At 39.2% G+C, this 20,773-nt stretch overlaps 1 protein-coding gene across 1 annotated transcript in view; it reads left to right on the plus strand.

The window, feature by feature from the left end:
• rxfp2b (relaxin family peptide receptor 2b) overlaps positions 1-4,456 on the plus strand; it is a 56,090-nt gene extending 51,634 nt beyond the window's left edge. The window contains exons 18-20 of the mRNA XM_063017325.1: positions 1,107-1,517; positions 2,026-2,244; positions 3,896-4,456. Of these exons, the coding sequence (XP_062873395.1) occupies positions 1,107-1,517; positions 2,026-2,244; positions 3,896-4,158 (893 nt within the window). The 3' untranslated portion in view covers positions 4,159-4,456. The remainder of the gene's footprint in view (positions 1-1,106; positions 1,518-2,025; positions 2,245-3,895) is intronic.
• Positions 4,457-20,773: the final 16,317 nt, after the last annotated feature.

Consider the following 20,773-nt stretch of genomic DNA (forward strand, 5'->3'; position numbering starts at 1 on the left):
TGGCAGCTCAGACGGTCAAATTTGGTGGCATTTCAGAGCAAAGCAGCTGTCAGACTGGCAGTGCAAAATTGGTCTTTATTTTGATGGAAGCTGGCAGCTTTGTAAATGCATTTTATATTTTAGGTGTATTAAATCTGTTCATAGTAACTTCAAGAGACCGTCTAATCCAGCTTATACACCGATGAGTCATAACATTATGACCACTGACAGGTGAAGTGAATAACACTGATTATCTCTTCATCACGACACCTGTTAGTGGGTGGGATATATATTTTATCCTCAAAGTCGATGTTAGAAGCAGGAAAAATGGGCGAGCGTGAGGATTTAAGCGAGTTTGACAAGGACCAAATTGTGATGGCTAGACGACTGAGTCAGAGCATCTCCAAAACTGTAGCTCTTGTGGGGTGTTCCCGGTCTGCAGTGGTCAGTATCTATCAAAAGTGGTCCAAGGAAGGAACAGTGGTAAACCGGTGACAGGGTCATGGGTGGCCAGGGCTCATTGATGCATGTGGGGAGCGAAGGCTGTGTGGTCCTTGCTGAGGAAGTTAATGCTGGTTCTGTTTGAAAGGTGTCAGAATACACAGTGCATCGCAGTTTGTTGTGTATGGGGCAGCAAAAGGGGGACCAACACAATATTAGGCAGGTGGTCATAATGTTATGCCTCATCGGTATATAGACTGTAATCCATAAAGAATTACTTTTGTAAAGACAAGAAAATATATTCACTTGACAAAACATTGTGGCCAAACACAACCACACTGCACCTACTGTCAAGCATGGCTGTTGTATTAAATACTCCGAGTTGTTTGGCGGTGAGTGATATTGGTGCATTGCGGTAAGTAGATGAAATAAAAAAAAGCAGAAGGATCTCCCTAAATCCTTCAACACAGTCTATAACTATAAGCCAGAAGGTGGATTCTTGGATGCAATTGCTTATTCCAACAGAACAGTCTCATAAAACACACATCCAGACTGGTTTTGGAAAAGTTAAGTCAGGCTAAAATGTTGACCCCTATCGAGAATATGTCATTTGTCTTCTCTTCAGTACATCCAGTAAATCTTTTCATTCTATATGTAAGTTGTACCTGTTGTACTCTCCTCTGCAGGTGCAGATTGTCTGATGGGCGTCTACCTGTTCTTCGTGGGCATTTTTGATGTGAAATTCCGCGGACAGTACAACAAAAACGCTCACATGTGGATGGAGAGCCTGGAGTGTCGTACCATTGGCTTCCTGGCCATGCTCTCCTCAGAGGTGTCGGTCATGCTCCTGACCTACCTGACCATGGAGAAGTTTCTGGTCATCGTGTTCCCACTGACACATCTGAGACCGGGCAGGAATCAGACCTTCACCATTTTGGCTGTGATCTGGGTGGTGGGCATCTCCATCGCGGCTGTGCCACTGATGAGCGATGAGCTGTTCGGGAACTATTACGGGCGTAATGGTGTCTGCTTCCCCCTGCACTCAGACCGGGTCGAGAAACCCACAGCGAAGGGATATTCCACCGGCATATTTCTGGGTCAGTGGTGTCCTTTTATAAACCTCTCCAATTACGGCCTAAAATATGTGAACACCCTTACATCTTAAGTTCCCCTGTGCATGAAGCAAGGTCCATAAAGATGTGCTTATATGAGTTATTTTGAGGCCCTGACCTCAAACTGATTGAAAACCTTTGGGATAAACTGAAGTGTTTATTGTGATCCAGGACTTTACGCTGACACAAGTGTCTGATACTTTTTTTGACTCACTAGACAGAAACACAGACTCACTCCTACATTCTTTCTGAAACTCCATATTAATAATAAATAATATTATTGGCCATGGATTTGAAATAGCATGTCCAGCAAGCTCATGGTCAGGTGTTCATATACTTTTAGCCATATGTTTGAAGAATGTCATATTAAGTAATTAAGTAATAAATGGGATACCCAGATTTATATATATTTTTTTACTATTATAGCAGCAGTAAAATAATAAGTACTGAGTAATAATTGTAAATGTTAAAAATGATCTGCTCCGCTGTGCAGGTCTCAATCTGGTGGCCTTCCTCATCATCGTCATCTCCTACTCCAGCATGTTCTATTCTATTTATAAGACGGGCATTAATGCCACTGAGGTTCGAACCCGGCTGCATAAGGACGTCGCCGTGGCCAACCGCTTCTTCTTCATCGTGTTCTCTGACGCCCTCTGCTGGATCCCCATATTCCTGGTGAAAATCCTCTCTTTGCTGGAGGTGGAGATTCCAGGTAACAGAGCTAAGTACTGTACATCCTATTCAGATTTTCTTTTTCAAATAAAAATATAAACAATTGAAATATTGATAGTTTTACTGGTTGAATTGTTTGTGCTGTAATAAAAATCAAGTACACACATTTCTTTTTTTTGTTGATGTCCCATATAGAGTAGGCTAGAACTAAAAGTTACAGCTAATCAGCTGCAATCAGTCTCAGTAACAGAGAAATAATATTTATTGATACATACAAGCAGTTCTGAGAACATAATTTGATAATTTTGATGTTTAAACAACAAAGAAAATTCTGGTTCTTTTGACAAATGTCCATGTGCACTTTTATTTACCCCCTGCCTCAGTATATGGTGAAAAATCCTTGTTATTATGACTGTATGAAATATACAAATAGTGTAAGGTAGGATATGCACACACAAAAACTAAAGGGAAAAAATTTAATACAAAATATTAACTTTTTTTTTTTTTTTGCAATAAACGTCAAAGCTTGGCTTATTACATACCGTATTCCGTATAATTCTAATAATGTACAATGTAATGTTACAAAATAAACCTAAGTCTTATTTTTGTAAACATTGTTTTAACTTTTATTTATTTATTTTTAGCTTGTTTTTTTATTCTTGTGCTTTTAAAGTTGTTTGATTTAAAATCAGACTTGAAATATTAAACCTGTCATTGCTTCATCAGTTTTTAGTACATTTATTTCTACTTTTGTTTAGTATACAGGATATTTACATATTTTGCTAGTTGTTTTAACAGTGTATAATTTACTGTAGTGATGGTTTACTTGTACTTATTCAACAAGTAAAGAAGTAAATAAATTATTTAAAAAGACAATTAATGTCATTTCATAAAGCCTGTTTAATATTCAAGTTTAGATAGATAGATAGATAGATAGATAGATAGATAGATAGATAGATAGATAGATAGATAGATAGATAATGTATTAAGCCAGAAGGAAATTAAGGCCTTGGTAGCAAGTTACACAGATCAAAAGTAATAATACACACTATAAAAATTCACAGATTATACAAACAAGTACCTGCATAATCACAAGAACACACTACAGCAACAGGGCCTGTAGGTACATATGGAGGTGATATTTCGGTATACACGGCTGGTATAGATCGCATCAACTGTAAAGTATAAATTAAGTGTACAGTGCAAAGAGGTGCATATGTGCCTGTCTGTGCATGTGCACACATGTATCAATACAGTTTAAAATAGTAATGAGCTGCTCTTATAAAGTTAAGATTCTTTTACAAAAGCTGATCCTAATATTAATTTTAAGACTTTCACTGAACTTTAAAATCTTGCATTAAACATTAGCATGTCTATAATACAAGTGCGGCCATGTTTCAGTGTCACATGCACACGTTTGCATCAGTAGTACTAAGCTGAAGGGCCACTGGAGGGCGCAATACATCTATTAATAATATTGTGGCAAGTGCAGGTGTATATGGCATTTACGTGTAACTGAACAAAACTGTGTGGCATAATATATTTCTGCAATAAGATACCTCTGAAGGGCTGTCCAAAAGTATGTGGACACCAAACCATGAGCTTGTAAAACATCCCATACCAGTATATCTCAAAGATGTTCTTTACTTCGTCACTCTAATCATTGTTCTTTTTCTTTTTTTCACTTCAAGGAACCATCACATCATGGGTGGTGATCTTCATCCTGCCTATCAACAGTGCCTTGAACCCTATCCTGTACACGCTGACCACCAGTTTTTTCCGGGAGCAGGTGGAGCTCCTGCTTTGCCAGTGGCAAAGACACTCTGCCTTAAAAAAGGAGCGCAAGAGCTTAACCAGCTCGGTCGGAGATATGGACATCTCCCGGCGTCCATACTGCCCACGTGACTTTGTTACACGGACTTCCATTTTAAACATAGGCCTCAATTTCAGATGAATGTGGCAGGAAGAGTAACATGTGACTTTTACAACGTGAAGATGGTTTAACGTGGTAATGGTGGGAGATGCACTGAGACTGCACTTTGGTTTGATTCTTCATGAGTCTGTATGTTGATGCAGGCGATTACATCTAAAAATCTTAAATCTAATGTATGGATGTATGTTGGAGCAGGTGGTCTTCATAGCCTTCCAATTATCCACAGACATGATATTCATGTGCTCATATTCTGAAATGCATTTTTACAACCATGGTATTTTACCAAGTAATAAACTGAAATGCATTCTCTGCAAGATCTGCAACTACTCTGTTTTTATACTGACACTTAAAAGCAATGTATATAGTTCAAATATAAAATGCATAGTTTTATTTACATGCTCTTAAGATGATGGTAATTCGCAATCAGTTCTTGTTAAAATAAAAAAAAACATTGTTACATATAAGTGATGTCTTTTTTAAACATATTTTGAACCAATTAAAGATTCAGATTCTTTTGTTCAAGATGCTGAAGAATTGCAGTTACCTTGAGATTGTATTACACCTCTAGCTCTTACAAATTAGCCAATAGCTGCATTATTTTTACAGACTTCTTGTTGCTAAAACCATTTGACAGCCATTAATTAAGTCAGAATCCTGGATTAATTCACCTCATTCCTTAGGACTTGAAGAAGACAAGCATTACGGCTCTTTGCATTATGTGGTAAGTTTAATTTAGGTATCTGAGAAGCAGATCCCATGTTGATATTCATTCATTTATTGTCTGTTTTATCACACACACCCAAACACACACACACACACAGTTCTCACACCTGGGGAAGTTTGGTATCTTTAATGAACCCGACTGCATGTTTTGGGACTGTGGGAGTAAACCGGAGCTCCATAAGGAAACCCACACAGACACAGGGAGAACATGAAAACTCCACACAGAAAGGACCTGGACCGCTCCACCTGGGAATAGGAGTTAGGACCTTCTTGCTGTAAGACAACAGTACTACCCACCAAGCCACATATTGGTATGATATGCATTTTACTGGGGGGCTTTACTGGATTACTTGGGGACGTTGTAGCCTAGTGGTTAAGGTACTGGACTAGTAATCAGAGGGTCGCTGGTTCAAGCCCCACCACTGCCAGGTTGTGGCTGTTGGGCCCTTAAGCAAGGCCCTTAACCCTTAATTGCTTAGACTGTGTACTTTGTCACTTTGGATAAAGGCGTCTGCTAAATGTTGAAAATGTAAATGTAAATGAAGGATGAATAAAAAGCTGTCAAAAAGTTTGATACAAAGCATTGGGTAGTTCCTAGAGAGGCAACACATTGGCAGCAGGTGTGAAACAATACAATAATAATAATAATAATAATAATAATGGAGAAAGTGGAGATAGGTTGATGTAATAGACATGTGATGCAGTAAAAAATGATGGCAGTGCATTAACCTAGAGTGTCTGCATATAATCAATAATAATTAAATTCATGAATTTTTATTGTGACCACAAAATAATAACAAAGTTAAAATTTATTATGTCAGGCAAACAGAATTTTGATAAACATAAGTGCTTGTTTTACGCACTTTTGAAAAAAGATTGGGGGTCAATGTGTTGAACAGTTTTTTGCCTCACTAGTTAAACTAGTTAAACAATATGACACAAAACGTGTCCTAACAGGCATCTCAGGGGTGGTGTTGTTGGTTTGGTGTGGCAGCACTTGTGTGTGAGTGAGTAGGTGGTGGACAGGGAGGAGGTGTTAGTGGTGCTCGGTGGAGGTGCACACGCTGCAGACGGTTTGTGGATCAGCTGTGTTTGGACTGTAGATCAGTATGATCTGTATTAACCCGGTTTGGATCAGATGAGTGGATTTTAGGATGATGTAGCTGGTAAATGTGCGTGTTTGCGGTAAGTACGATGATTTTATTTCAGTCGATTGCGCTGCTGGTGTAAAAATTTCCATCATGTGTAGCAGAGGATCATCTTCAGTAGCACCGACATCCAAACACGTTATTACTGTTTATAAACTCAGTGGGTTTATTCATTTTGGTTATGATGGACGGTCGCATGAACGCGTTTGTGCGCAGTTTGGTAGCGAAGTTTGAACCTGTTGCGCACTTTCACCGATTCATCAACTCTGCAGCATCTTCATGTGAGAGAATGTAACCTGAGTGTCACTCATAACCATCTTATTTACAAATATACATACACGGGTTTTATTTATATAAATATATAACAGTAAAACATTCATATATATATATATATATATATATATATATATATATATATATATATATATATTAATTAATTATGTTTCTACACTCACTGTCCATTTTATCAGCTCCACTTACCATATAGAAGCACTTTGTAGTTCTACAATTACTGACTGTGGTCCATATGTTTCTCTGCATGCTTTGCTAACCACCTTTCATGCTGTTCTATAATGGTCAGGACCCCCACAGGACCACTACAGAGTAGGTATTATTTGGGTGGTGGATCATTCTCAGCACTGCAGTGACACTGACATGGTGGTGGTGTGTTAGTGTGTGTTGTGCTGGTATGAGTGGATCAGCAGCGTTGCTGGAGTTTTTAAATACCGTGTCTACTCACTGTCCACTCTATTAGACACCTCTACCTGGTTGGTTCACCTTGTAGATGTAAAGTCAGAGACGATCGCTTATCTATTGCTGCTGTTTGAGTCGGTCATCTTCTAGACCTTCATCAGTGGTCACAGGACGCTGCCCACGGGGCGCTGTTGACTGGATATATTTTTGGTTGGTGGACTATTCTCAGTCCTGCAGTGACAGTGAGGTGTTTAAAAACTCCAGTAGCACTGCTGTGTCTGATCCACTCATACCAGCACAACACACACTAACACACCAGCACCATGTCAGTGTCACTGCAGTGCTGAGAATGATCCACCACCTAAATAATACCTGCTCTGTGGTGGTCCTGAGAGAGAGAGAGAGAGAGAGAGAGAGAGACATTTATCTGATGTGTGTATACATTTTTGCCCCCTTTGTATATAATAATAATAATAATTATTATTATTATATACTTAGTTTCCCTTAATTCCTGTCCTTTACTTTGTAGGCATTCATTATTGATGAGACAATATAACAAACACTGATAAGCCTAACATGGTGAGAAATGACCCAACTGGAGGTCTAACATGTTAAGTTTTAAACCTTTACATTGGTGTGATGTCCTAACTTGGTACCTTGCACATGACACAATTACTTTTTTTCAATTCACTGAATATAGACAGCTAAAAGTTTACACCACTAAATTCACAGGTAGCAAAGTAAGGATGGCTCAGTGTTTGCAGGGTTATAATAAGTGTTTCATTGTCAGCCAAATGAAGAAAAAAATAAGTAGCAATCATGGGAAGCTAAATGAGCTGGGAAGCTAAGTATAAAGTTTATGAAGCCTCAAATTATCCCTGTACAGGTGTGCCAGGCAAGATTTCACAGTCTTAGACAAACGATAAGAATGGAGAGATAGAACACAGGACAAATTGTAAGGAGTTACAGGACAACCTAAAAGCAACAGGAACAACAATTACACAGCAAACTAATAGTGTAACTGTTGTACATTTGCAGTTGTATTTGTTTTGCACTCTATATTAAATTCTTTTTGATTGATGTTAAAAACAGCTTGTTAAGTTTGAGGTTTATGTGTGTATGGACAGATCTGGTTTAATACACAGAACACCTTATAGTTATATAACGAATATAAACGAGGATCATCTTTATAATCAGTAGAGAAGCTCTGTTTCTCAGGCAACCACAGATCTACAGTACATCTCATCATCGCTATAAATGTGTGGTTGATGGCAGCTCTCCGACCAGGCGTTTACATAATCATTCCTCCTACACGCTTCGGTTTGTAGTGCGTTTGCTTTGTGCTCATTCGCCCGCGCAAATTTCCACTGAGAGGTGTAAGTTAATGCCTCTAAATAAACTGGAAGCCTTTTCAGGTGCAGCTCTACAATAACACAATACACACTGGTGACAAAGAGGCAATAATGAAGCACGCTGACGTTCACATGACTACAGCGTGTGGTGTCACCCGAATCGCTTGACACCCGTTAGACGGTGCAACGTTCTATTGTTTGACCTGAACTGACGGCTGATTTCCTTTTCCTGTATATGAAGACAGACAATAAGTGCTTGTTAGGAGTATCAGTGACCAGTGCAGGCAGAATCTGATCACCTGCTGTAACTGGATCCTCGGGGTGATCCAGCAGGCTTTGCACCTGGTTTCTCTCACTGTTATTGGCTAACTGGACTTCATCTCCTTCTCTGACTTGTCATTTTGTGTGGTGAACGGTGCTGGCTCCTCCCTGAGCTGTTGGCTGATGGTTAGTTTTGGGGACAGGTGCAGAATGAGGACCCGTACCATCTGAATGCCCCCATTATCAGTCAGGCAGAAACAGGCTGCTCTTTGATAGAGAACACTCTCAATACTGGGAATCTTGTAGAACCGCAGTCCATGAGTGGCCTGGTTTTAAAACTAGGAGGGAGCAAGCGTCAAAATAAATGACATTTCTTTCTAAGTTTTTGTTCTAATTGCGAATAGTTTTGTGTATTTATGTATATAGTATTTTTGTATAATGTCCTTAATAGTTTTTTATTTAACTTTGTGTTTACTCTTTACCTGGTTTCTGTCTTTGATTTGTAACTCACTCATTTTTAGTTTCTTTACTGTTGTCAAACTGTTGCTTTATGTTTTCTTCTTCTAATTACCTCCCTCATGCTTATTAATCAATATTATAATTTTTTTAAATTAAAATAATGTTTAGTCTAAATTTTCGTATGATTTAGGACAGGTGATGGATTTGGTAATGTGCATACAAATATTTACATAAAATACACGAAGTATATAAGTACAATAAAAACAATATTAAATATAGTAGTAATATTAATAATTCGATTAATTAATAATATAGCATTTAATAAAGCAAGTTTTACCAACACTTCATCCTGATCAGGGTCACGGTGGGTGCAATTCACTGGGCGAAAGTAAGAAAACTACTTGGACAGGTCTACACACACAATCACACACATTGTATCTCCAATTATCCTGACTGCATGTTTTTTAAACTGTGGGAGGGAACTGGACCCACACAGACACAGGGAGAACATGCAAACTCCACACAGAAAGGACCCGGGTAGGCGCCCAGGTGGCACAGCGGGATATTCCACTAGCACACCAGCGCCAAGATTCTGAACTCATTGGTTCGAAACTCGCTGTTGCCACCGGTTGGCTGGGCACCATCTTGCGGGCATAATTGGCAGTGCCTGCAGGGCGGGATAACTGGACTACGTGGGTGGGGGTCTTAAAACGCTGTGTAAGGACCCTGATTGGCAGCTAGAGGCACCTCTGCAGAATGCATGGGTGAAAAACGGTTCCGCTAAGGACTGTGCGCGGGTCGGAGGAGGCGTGAGCAGCAATATACCCACTTTGACTGCAATCAGGGATCCTCCAGCAGCAGAAGACAAATTGACAAAGAAAGGACCCGGGTTACTCCACCTGAGAATTGAACCCATGGCCTTCATGCTGCGAGGCGACAGTGCTGCTCACCGTGCCACATATTTTAACAATAATAATTAGTACTATTAATTGCATTTTATTTTTCTGATTTACTATCACACTTTAGTTTCCCAATAATATGACCTTGTTACAGAGAAATGTATTGAAACTGATCCATACATGATTTAGTAAGAGGTTAAATTAAGTGCAGCGTTTACAGGCTCCGTCTCGTCGTGTGGTGTCGGCCGACTGTGTAACTTGCTGTAGCACATCCTGCTCTTCCTCGTTTTCATAAATTTGTCATGTAGGACAGTTAACTTTAGATGAGTTTATGCTAATAATAGCTGCTTATCAATTATTCACCGGGTCGCGCTCTGACTAGTGCCAACCCAAATCCTCTTCGCCATGGCAACAGCTCGCTGTTTCCTCTTGCCGGTCAGAGGTGTCGGTTTCCTCAGCTCAGAAGTTGTTGCATCGTCATCCTGATCCTCACTGACCTGACCTTATCTGACCTGACCTTATTGATTTCTGATTCATACAACACCATATATATAAAACCCAAATTCTAAGTCATTTTTACAATCAGCACTTTCTGAAACTTTTGGGACAGGGGAACGTTTACCACTGTGGTAAATCAATAGCTTTCAATAGCTCACAGTATTTAGATGTTGCTGATTGGGTAGCACTGTCACCTCCCCGTGTCTGTGTGGGTTTCCTCCGGGTGCTCCGGTTTCCTCCCACAGTCTAAAAACATGCAGCCAGGTTAATTGGAGATACTGGATTGTCCTATAGGTACCCGGCCACTAGGCTGCATAAACCTGTGCATTGTAGTGCCGGTCCCAAGGCCGGATAAATAGTGAGGGTCGTGTCAGGAAGGGCATCCGGTGTAAAAACTGTGCCATGTCAATAATGCAGATCACGATCCGTCGGCGACCCGTAGCGGGAGCAGCCGAGGAAATAGATTTAGATGTTGCTGACTGACACATTTAGGTGTGTGAGTTTTTTCTTTTATTATTATTATTATGTAGTTGTTTTTTTTCGACCCTGTTTGTTACAGATTAGTCACACTGTACTATCCCTGGTGAACCTAACAAAGGACACTTTTATACAATAGTTGTATTGGATGCATCAATATTGTTCGTGAAAGCTGTGTACATTCATAGTGTAAACACATTAAATCTGGCTGACACAACCAGGTCATAATCAATTTGTGTAAATTGAAACAGATATAATTAAATGTTGCTTATCGACATGGTTCTTACTGTCACCGGTCACTTTGTAAAGCTCCACTGTGGACACAGGGTTAGTCTAGAGTTTACTGATAAGACATTAATAATTACGTATTTCCACTTAGCATGTAGAAATTTATTAAAATCTGTTGTTGTCGCATTTAAAAAAATTATTGTAGCTTACTAATAAGGTAAATGTTTGAATTAGAGTTCATTAGCAGGTTTATGAAGGTCTCAGCGTGCTGGACATGTTTGGTCAGCAGGGGGCGCAATATGTTCTAATAAAATAAAACTATGTTAAAACAATAAAACAAAAGAATTCATTGCGGGTCAACAGGTATTCAACCATGATTGTTTTTGTTATTTTATATAGTTTTTTAATCGCATATTCGAGATGTCTACTGTTAATAATTGCAGCATTGTGGTTCATATTTGGTCCATTTCTCAATATCAAAATATTAATATCCTCAGTTCTTAGTGGGATTTCAGTCAGGGGATTGTAGTATGTTACACTATTTCCTGATTTGTGTAAGCAATTCTAAGTGAAAAATGTTGTAAATGTTAACTCAGAATGGTACTGGTGTACCTATAGAACAGATTGTTTTGTGTGTGTGTTTCTGTATCTGTCTCCGTGTGAGTTTGTCTGCGTGTATGTTTTGTAGTGTTTCTTTTGTGTAGTGTGTTTGTGTATGTGTCTTTGATTGTGTGTGTTTGTGTGTGTGTGTGTAGTGTTTTTGTAGTGAATATAATATAATGGTTGGCGTTTAGTTAACACTGCTTCTCGTGGGCACGGCACATGCTGAGTGTGGTTTTACAAGCCTGACCTATATTTCAGGTTTGTCTTCTAACACACACAAAAACCACAAACATCAAACATGGATGTGCTGGACAGACAGGAACTTTCACTTCTAAATAAATAAAAACACACATTTTAGTATAATGACACACAAAACACAGCAAAGCAACATTTCTTATACAGTTTATTCAGTTGTATGAAAAAGTTTAGGCACCCCTGGCCAAATAAAGTATTTTGTTCATTTTTAAAGTAATGACAAAATCAGAATCAGCTTTATTCTCCAGGTATGTTTGTACATGCAAGGAATTTGTTTCTGGCTCCTGGTAGCTGGTAGTAAATTATTTAAAGATTTTATTGCTATTGTCTTTGCACAATTACTACATGCTTGCTTTTAAAAATGGAATTTGAAATCATGTGTGGATTTTCTGCTGGGTCGAAAATAAACATACAGAAACTTTACATTTATCTAATTAGGAGTGTAAAAATTGTTAATTGTTAAACCTTATGCAACATACATACTTACAAAAGCATGTGGAAACCTGACCATTGAACATCTTATTGGAAACCTTGGGCCTAACATGGATCTACTTAGCTTTGCGACTGAATATTAATATGTATAATAATAACACAGAAGGTTTCAGTTATAACAGCATCCAATGTTTTGGAAAGATTTTTGAAGTGCCTTTTGTATTTATCGTTACGTCCATCCAGCCGTTAATTTCTATGGGTAAATATACACAGTGATTAAAAATCATCCTTAAATGTCTGAAGTTTTAATATGAGGAAAGAGTTAATTGATAATTGTTTTTAATGCATTTTTAACCTAATTAATGACTGTATAAAACCATGAAATTATTGTTATAACTGAAACCTTCTGTTTAATTATTATACATATTAATATTCAGTGTAATTTTTTAATCATTCTTAGTTCTAACTTGCAATCATTTTTAATGTATTCATTTATAAAGTCCATAAATATATTTATTTTCACATAGTGCCAAAAAACCTTTAACTATTTAAACACTACACACTATTTAATAATTTTATTTAGTTTACTTTACGGTGTCCCTTCTTTCTCACTGTTTTAACTATTAGATGTAAGCGATCCAGCAGGTTATTATTCACCGCCTATTTTAGTGGTTTTTGGACTACATCTGACTATTCAGGTAAATTTCCTTTCAGTTTAAGATGACGGTTTGGGTTTTCCTACAGAACTGATGATCCATGTGCATTTGTACTGAAAGACATTTGATTGGACAGATAATTGTAAGCTTAAACTTAGAAATGGCTCCTGTGGTAATATTTTTCATGGTAATTTCTTGGTAATATCATTTCAGTATGTGCATCTACAGTATTTTGTAATGGTGTGGGAGGATTTCCTGATGGAGGTTGTTTGTTGTCTTCTCTGATTTATTTGCTTTAAGCTCTAAATCTAGTAATGCTGTGTGTCTGCACAGAACACTAAAATAAAAACACAAATATAGAAATGCTCAGGTGTGACTTTTTTTTTTTTTTTTTTTTTTTTCCGGCGTACAGTGTGTCTATTCTTCCCCGAGCGAGAGTGCTTACTTAAACAGAACTCCTTTGAGTGCACACACTGTGTGTTTGTGTTGCAGTTCTGGTTCAACTTCGGAAAAAAACCCACTCATTTAGGTGTGGGGTGCTTTTATTACATTTTATTAGGGCAGCTGGACGGTGGCTAATGATTTATGCAGGAGTTTAGTGATGGGTGACTTTATATTAATGTATTAATTAAAATGAATCAGATGAATCGATTTACCAATACAGACAAATCGAGAAGGGTTTATGAGTGGATGGGAGACTCTATATGTACTATCACAATTTTGGAATGGTCAGGTGTCCACATACCTTTGACCTCATAATGCTTAATAACTTCACAATCTTTTCTTGGTATTATGTCTCTACTATGTATAAGTAGTGTTTTTATAACTTAAATACATAAGTAAATGTGTTCAGTGCTGTTAGTACATGGTGACTCTGTATACATTTACATTTAGCAGACGCCTTTATCCAAAGCAACTTACATTACAGTATACAGTCTGAGCAACTGAGGGTTAAGGGCCTTGCTCAAGGGCCCAACAGCAGCAACCTAGCAGTGGTGAGGCTTGAACCATTAACCTTCGGATTACTAGTCCTGTGCCTTAACCACTAGGCTACGGCTTGTATACTAGCAAGCAAGAAGCCCCTGCTAAAAAACGGTACCTTAAAGCAAGTCTGAAGTTTGCCGCTAATCATTTGGACAAAAAAACAATTAGAGCAGAGGATTCCTAATTTCATGGCAGCTTCTAAGTCCATGTGAAGTTTGTTTGACTGTGGACACTGACATCTGAGTTTCCAGATATGAACATCAAGCTGATTTTCTCTTGGTATAACATAATGGTTTGGGTTTTCACTTGGTGAGAGACCATTGTTCCATGTACACTATACTTAAGGACAGTTGTGATCTTGGGACATGAGTTGGATTACAATTGGCTCCAAAATCTACAGGATGCATTTAAAGATCTTCAAAAAGCTTCCTAAATCTTTACATTTAAAAGCCTGTGACTCACCCCAGTAGTTACATTCAAATTAGCCCTATTTATGTAGGCACCAGCTTTTAATTCGTTAATTATAATTGGGAGGAATTAGTTAAATAACACCAATAAACGTTCATGTATGTATAATTTTGCTCTTGAAGATGTAGTGTGTTCCATTATTCATACATTCATTCATTCATTAATTTCTGTTTTACCACCAACTTATTCTATACTGGGTCGTGGTGGGTCTAATTTTCTGAGCAAAAGGTAGGAAAGACACACTCACACACGCACGCACGCACAGACACACATTTAGGGCAATTTTAGCATCTTTAATTAACCTGGCTGTAAGTCTTTGGACTGTGGGAGGAAACCGGAATACCGGGAGGAAACCCATGCAAAAAAGAAAGGTGGGGTTGAATACTTATTTAAGTCACTTTAATCTCTCTCCCGTACACACAGCCTGTCTCCCTCTCTCCTTTGTTTGTTTCTCCACCTTCCCATTTCCATGAGCTTCTTTGTAACTGGCCAAACTACTCTGACAAGTGTAGGCAGTGTTAAACTGCACCCGCCTGGATCCTCTCACACACCCATGTGCTCTCTCTCACACACACACACACACACTCATGAGCCAACAATAAAGACTGAACTCTGTGTGAATGGTTAGGAAATGAAGAAGAAAGAGCGAGCCGTAGTGAGACAAGACTGAGCAAATACACAGCACAGGTCAATGTTTCTCAGAAAGAAAGCCTGACTAGCAGCGGACAGAGTGCCAGCTGATGGACACGTGCGTGGTACACGATCGGATGATGCTGGAGCAGATGGCAGGCTTACCCGAGGACTTCCGGGGCAAGCTGAAGAAAATACGCCCCAAAAAGAGGCCCAGCATTCTGACACGTAGGTGAAAATTAGACTCATTTTGTGTTTTTGTGCTCTGCAGTATCAGTCTGTGCCAGGATCGACACATTACAAGCAAGTTTGAAATGCCTCTCTATCCAGACGTGGTTGGCGCAAGAATTTGGCAAGTGCTTCCTAAAGCACATCATATGTGGTGGAGTAACAGAGAAGTATGAAGTGTCAAGAAGAAAAAAAATATTGCTTGGTTTGTTTGCTGGTTTTAGTTTTAAGATCACTGGTGTGTGTCTAGAAACCCAAATGATTAAATGAATGCCTGGTAGAGCAGGACAGCTGGAAGAAAATTATTCAACTGCTTTGTTTGTTATGTAAGGTACTTCCAGTTCGTGTATCATTATTAAATATCTTTTGGATTGGCCTATCTGACTATGAATAAACAAATATTTAAATAAAAAAATTTACTAGAGGTACAAATATTGAGCCAATATATCACAAAATGTACAGTATACACCAATCAACCATTACATTAAAACCACCTCCTTGTTTCTACACTCACTGTCCATTTTATCAGCTCCACTTACCATGTAGAAGCACTTTGTAGTTTTACAATTACTGACTGTAGTCAATCTGTTTCTCTACATACTTTTTTAACCTGCTTTCCCCCTGTTCTTCAATGCTCAGGACCCCCACAGGACCACCACAGAGTAGGTATTATTTGGGTGGTGGATCATTCTCAGCACTGCAGTGACACCGACATGGTGGTGGTGTGTTAGTGTGTGTTGTGCTGGTATGAGTGGATCAGACACAGCAGCGCTGCTGGAGTTTTTAAACACCTTACTGTCACTGCTGGACTGAGAATAGTCCAGCAACCCTAAACATCCAGCCAACAGCAACCTGTAAGCAGCGTCCTGTGACCACTGATGAAGGTCTAGAAGATGACCGACTCAAACAGCAGCAATAGATAAGCGATCGTCTCTGACTTTACATCTACAAGGTGGACCGACTAGGTAGGAGTGTCTAATAGAGTGGACAGTGAGTGGACACGATATTTAAAAACTCCATCAGCATTGCTGTGTCTGATCCACTCATACCAGCACAACACACACTAACACACCACCACCATGTCAGTGTCACTGCAGTGCTGAGATTGATCCACCACCTAAATAATACCTACTCTGTGGTGGTCCTGTGGGGGTCCTGACCATTAAAGAACAGGGTGAAAGTAGGCTAAAAAGGTATGTAGAGAAACAGATCAGTAATTGTAGAATTACAAAGTGCTTCTATATGGTAAGTGAAGCTGATAAAATGGACAGTGAGTGTAGAAACAAGGAGGTGGTTTTAATGTTATGGCTGATCAGCGTATGTGTCGGTTTTAGGCATTATAGTTAAAAAAAATGCAAACAAGTTCTTAAAGATAAAGTTGTTGTGAAACAGCCACTGCGAACACCTTAAACATCGCTGTCAGCATTCTAGGTTTAATAATCTGCATATGCAAAGTTTATGAAACTACAAATCATCCTGAACAAGTTTTACATTATAATCTTGGTCATGTTAAAGAAGGTTAAAAAAATAGAAGTCAGCTGTTCAGAAAGAGCTGTAAACAAACCTGAAAGCAGCAAGAACAACAGTTACCTCGAAGCTTTACTTTGTGCTCATGTAAACACATCAAGTAAACTGTTAGATCTCTAGCCATAGCAGGCAAAGTTTACATCAGTCCCCCATTCAAATATTAGAGTTATCTCTAAGTTGGTTTTGAGACTTGGTTGGTATAATAATGAAAAGCTGGTTAAGATACTGGACTAGTAATCAGCAGGTAGCTGGTAGCTGGTTTAGGCCCACCACTGCCAAGGTGCTATGGTTGGTCCCCAGAACAGAGCCCAAAATTTTCATTTGCTTGCACTGTAGGTTTTACTCTTACAATAAAAAAAATAAAAAGCATTTAATAAAAGCAGCTGCCAGATGCTTTAAATGACCAGGATTCACGTTATACAAATAAACTGAATAAATTCTATATTAAGAATTTCCTGAGAGATGGTACAGGAATGCTATGTGGATGCCAACCCAGCATGTGGTGAATGTTTAAGATTCCTTCTTGTCCCCCTCAGAGTCTGCGAGATTCAATTTAATTACAGTGCAGACGGCATCCAAAACCCACTTTAAAATCAATAGTCCAGTTCCCATCTCCAGTCTATCCCAGCCCGTCACCTTGGTGGTAATGAGCCCACAAAGTGTTGGTGATTAGATTCGAACCTCTTGTAAGAATGTCTTCTGGTAAACTAAATGTATTTAGGCACATCCCACTGAATAGAGAGCGGGGGACAAACCCAGGCCTGACTGGATGTTCTCACAGCTGACTTGGAAACACCTGGAAATTCATAGAGGTTGCTGGAATCTGTGGTTGGGATAGAGCTGTCTGAACTGATCTTTCTGACCCTGGGGAAGCAATACATTTATTTTATTTGATTGATTTTATATAGCAATGGGAGTGGTGATAATTAGCAGGGGTGTCCACATATTGTTTCTTCGATAGCACATTTATTATTACTAGAAAAATCTTTGTAACTTGGAGTCTATCTGTACACGATTCTCATCTGACCGTGTGCAGATGTTGAGCTGGCCAGTCTTACAAGCCTGCAATCTGATAGTGGACGTCCGTCTGTGGTCTGAGATGCAGCAGAGGTTATTATTAGCTGTGATTGGTTAAGAGGATTCCTTCTTGATGTCTCTTTGGCCTCTCGGCCATTCTAGAGGCAACGAGGACATTCAAAACCAACCTGCCTGTGAAATCTGAGAGAAAGAGAAAGTGAGAGAGGGAGGGAGAGGAGGAAACTAAAGCAGACTCGGTTCCTGCCAGCAGCAGCATTGTTTCGCATCACTTTCAGGCAGCCACAGCGGCGAACATCACCTGCCTGCTCTCAGCCCAGCTGCAGTGGGCAGGGGTACCAAAATACCCACGGTCCAGCCTATAGAGCGCAAATAAGCCATGGCCAGCCAGCAGGACTCAGGATTCTTTGAAATTAGCATCAAATCTTTGCTGAAATCATGGAGCAGCTGTGAGTATTTGGAAGTATTTTTCTACTCGGAACTTGGTGATTAGTTATTCAACCACTTCTGAGTCACTTTCTGAGGTTTGTAGGTCTTTTTATATAAGTATGATAGTGTACAGTTAGTCACAAGTTCAAACACACTTCTAATGGACACATATTAAGTCAGTCTTGGAGTTTTTTGTGATTAAATAACCTTCATATTCTCGGGTTTGTCAGGTTTGTTGTAGATTTTCCAAAAACAAAACAACATATACAAACACCAGCGGTTTAGACTATTAAACTGTAAAAAGTTCTGTAATGCCATTTACCTTTCTGGCTTGTTCTCCTAATTCCTAGCAGCGGGTGACTTCTCTATGCCCTTATACATTAATGAGCCAAACTGGCACCAGAACATCACCAGCAGGTTCTTTAATGTCTGTACTTTGTGAGGGAATCAATCCTGGTGGCACTAACTCCGCAGGTAAACCATGCACATGTTCCTGGTCGTGCACATCATCTTGGAGAAAACAGGATGTGCTGGACCCTTATTTACCTGCAGTGTCCATTTCTGATGCTTGTGTGTTCATGGTCCGGTTGTCCAGTTGGTATAATGGTGGACGGGAGTTAGCATGGGCACTTTGACTGGCCTGTGATTATACAGTCTTTTACACCAGGGCGGCTATTTGGCTGCAGTCGGACGTATGGGCGTTTCTAACATTTTAGATGTTTTCAGTGAGAATAGAGATGTAGAGAATTGTTAATAGAAATAAATAAATAAATAAAGCAGTAATGGACCTTTTTATATGATGCTGTATGATTAGGCAGGGTTTGGTTGTATTAAATGTTTTTCTATGGTATGTCTTTTTAAACTCTCCTCATGTAAACTTAATTACTCTTGCTGTGGTCCAGTGAAGTCCAAATGTCTTTAGAATATGCGTGGACACCTGACAGTGGGGTTGTTGGACATCCGATTTCAAAATAGAGCATCAAAATAGAATGACCTCTTTGTGATCTAATCAATTATAGCAACATCAGGTTCTCACAGGACTTTGAAGTATGTCTGTGGGTATTTGTGCCCATTTAGTTAAAAGAGCATGGACAAAATTTAGTTTTTATTTAAAAAATAAAGCAGTGATATATTTTTTTATCTGATGCTGTATGATTAGGCAGGGTTTGGTTGTAGTGCTGTACTTTTTTGGTGTGCATTATCTCCAGCATTTCTCCTCCAGCTGTAGGGAACACAAGGTTCTTGCCCAATAAGAAGTCAGGGGTGTGACCATGTGAAATGTTGGGTGTTCTCTAATGCTATCTAAACCTGATCCAGAGATCTCTGTATTTTCCTGTTTTGCTGCAGTAAATTTCCATACTCAGTGGAAAACCAAACAAGCTCTGATTTCAGGGAGTATCTGTGTTTTTCCACCTTTGAGAAATACAAGTACAATTATTGTTTCACCAGCGACGGGCCGCCGGTGCCACCCTTATAAATACTGCACTGAGAAGACTGGAATGATTCTGATTTTGTGTAAAGCAGTGGTGCACAAGAGGGAGTTCAGCACGGTTTAGTGACATCCATGCTGTAACTCCCCCTACCCAGCCTGGTCATTCACTGATTCAATTTGCTGTTATAAAGAATATTTTCTTTATATTCCTTTGTGGCACCAACCAGAAATGCTTCCTTATAGAACCATCCATTGAATGTTTCCTATGGTGTGTCTTTAGAAAGTCATAAACTTTCTACACGTAAACTTAATGACTCTCACTGTGGTCCTTAGTCTTTAAATTCCAAAAGTCCAAATGTCTTTAAATTGTGCTTGTACACCTGACACTGGGCTTCATTCCAAAATAGAATGACCTCTGTGTGATCTTTTCCATTTTAGTGGCAGTTGTAGCCTAGCGGTTAAGCTACTTGACTAGTGATCAGAAGGTTGCTGGTCCAAGCCCTACCACTACCAGGTTGTTGCTGTTGGGCCCTTGAGCAAGGCCCTTAACCCTCAATTGCCCAGACTGTATACTGTCCCAGTACTGTAAGTTGATTTGTATAAAGCAACATCAGGCTTCTCACAAGACTTCAAAGTATGTCTGTGGGAATTTGTGCCCATTCAGATAAAAGAGCATTTATATGGATGGGCACTAATGGTCGAGAAAAACTCAGTTGATTTTCCAGTCCATTCCAAAGTGGGGATTGTTTAGTGGGGCTGAGGTCAGGACAGAGTTTTTCTTCATGTCTTTATGCACATGGGTACAGTCATGCTGGAACAGGAAAGGCCCTTCCCTAGCATATAATTTACTTCATGTAAGTGATTTATTACACCTGTTTGAAATTGTAGCTAAAACAAATCTCCGTATAATGTATAATGCCATATTTTTACCTTGATTTACTCCATTATCACCCGGTTCTGTTACGAAGCGTCAGGACATCATGAATAAAAAACTCTTCCGTTCCTGACCTCTGGGTCTTGTTTTGTGAAGGACGTCTGGCTTTAAATAACTGATGGTGATTGTTTAGGTTCCAGTCACAGGGTTCATCGTGTTCCTCACTCACTCACTCACTAGTGTTGAGATGAAGTGATGAAACCAACAGAAGGTGTGAATGTGTCACTGCAAACATGTAAACCAAACCACAGATGTGCTACCAACCACTCAGTTCTTCACATATTT

The sequence above is a fragment of the Trichomycterus rosablanca genome, chromosome 20 (assembly GCF_030014385.1).
Source record: "Trichomycterus rosablanca isolate fTriRos1 chromosome 20, fTriRos1.hap1, whole genome shotgun sequence".
Classification (NCBI taxonomy): domain Eukaryota; kingdom Metazoa; phylum Chordata; class Actinopteri; order Siluriformes; family Trichomycteridae; genus Trichomycterus; species Trichomycterus rosablanca.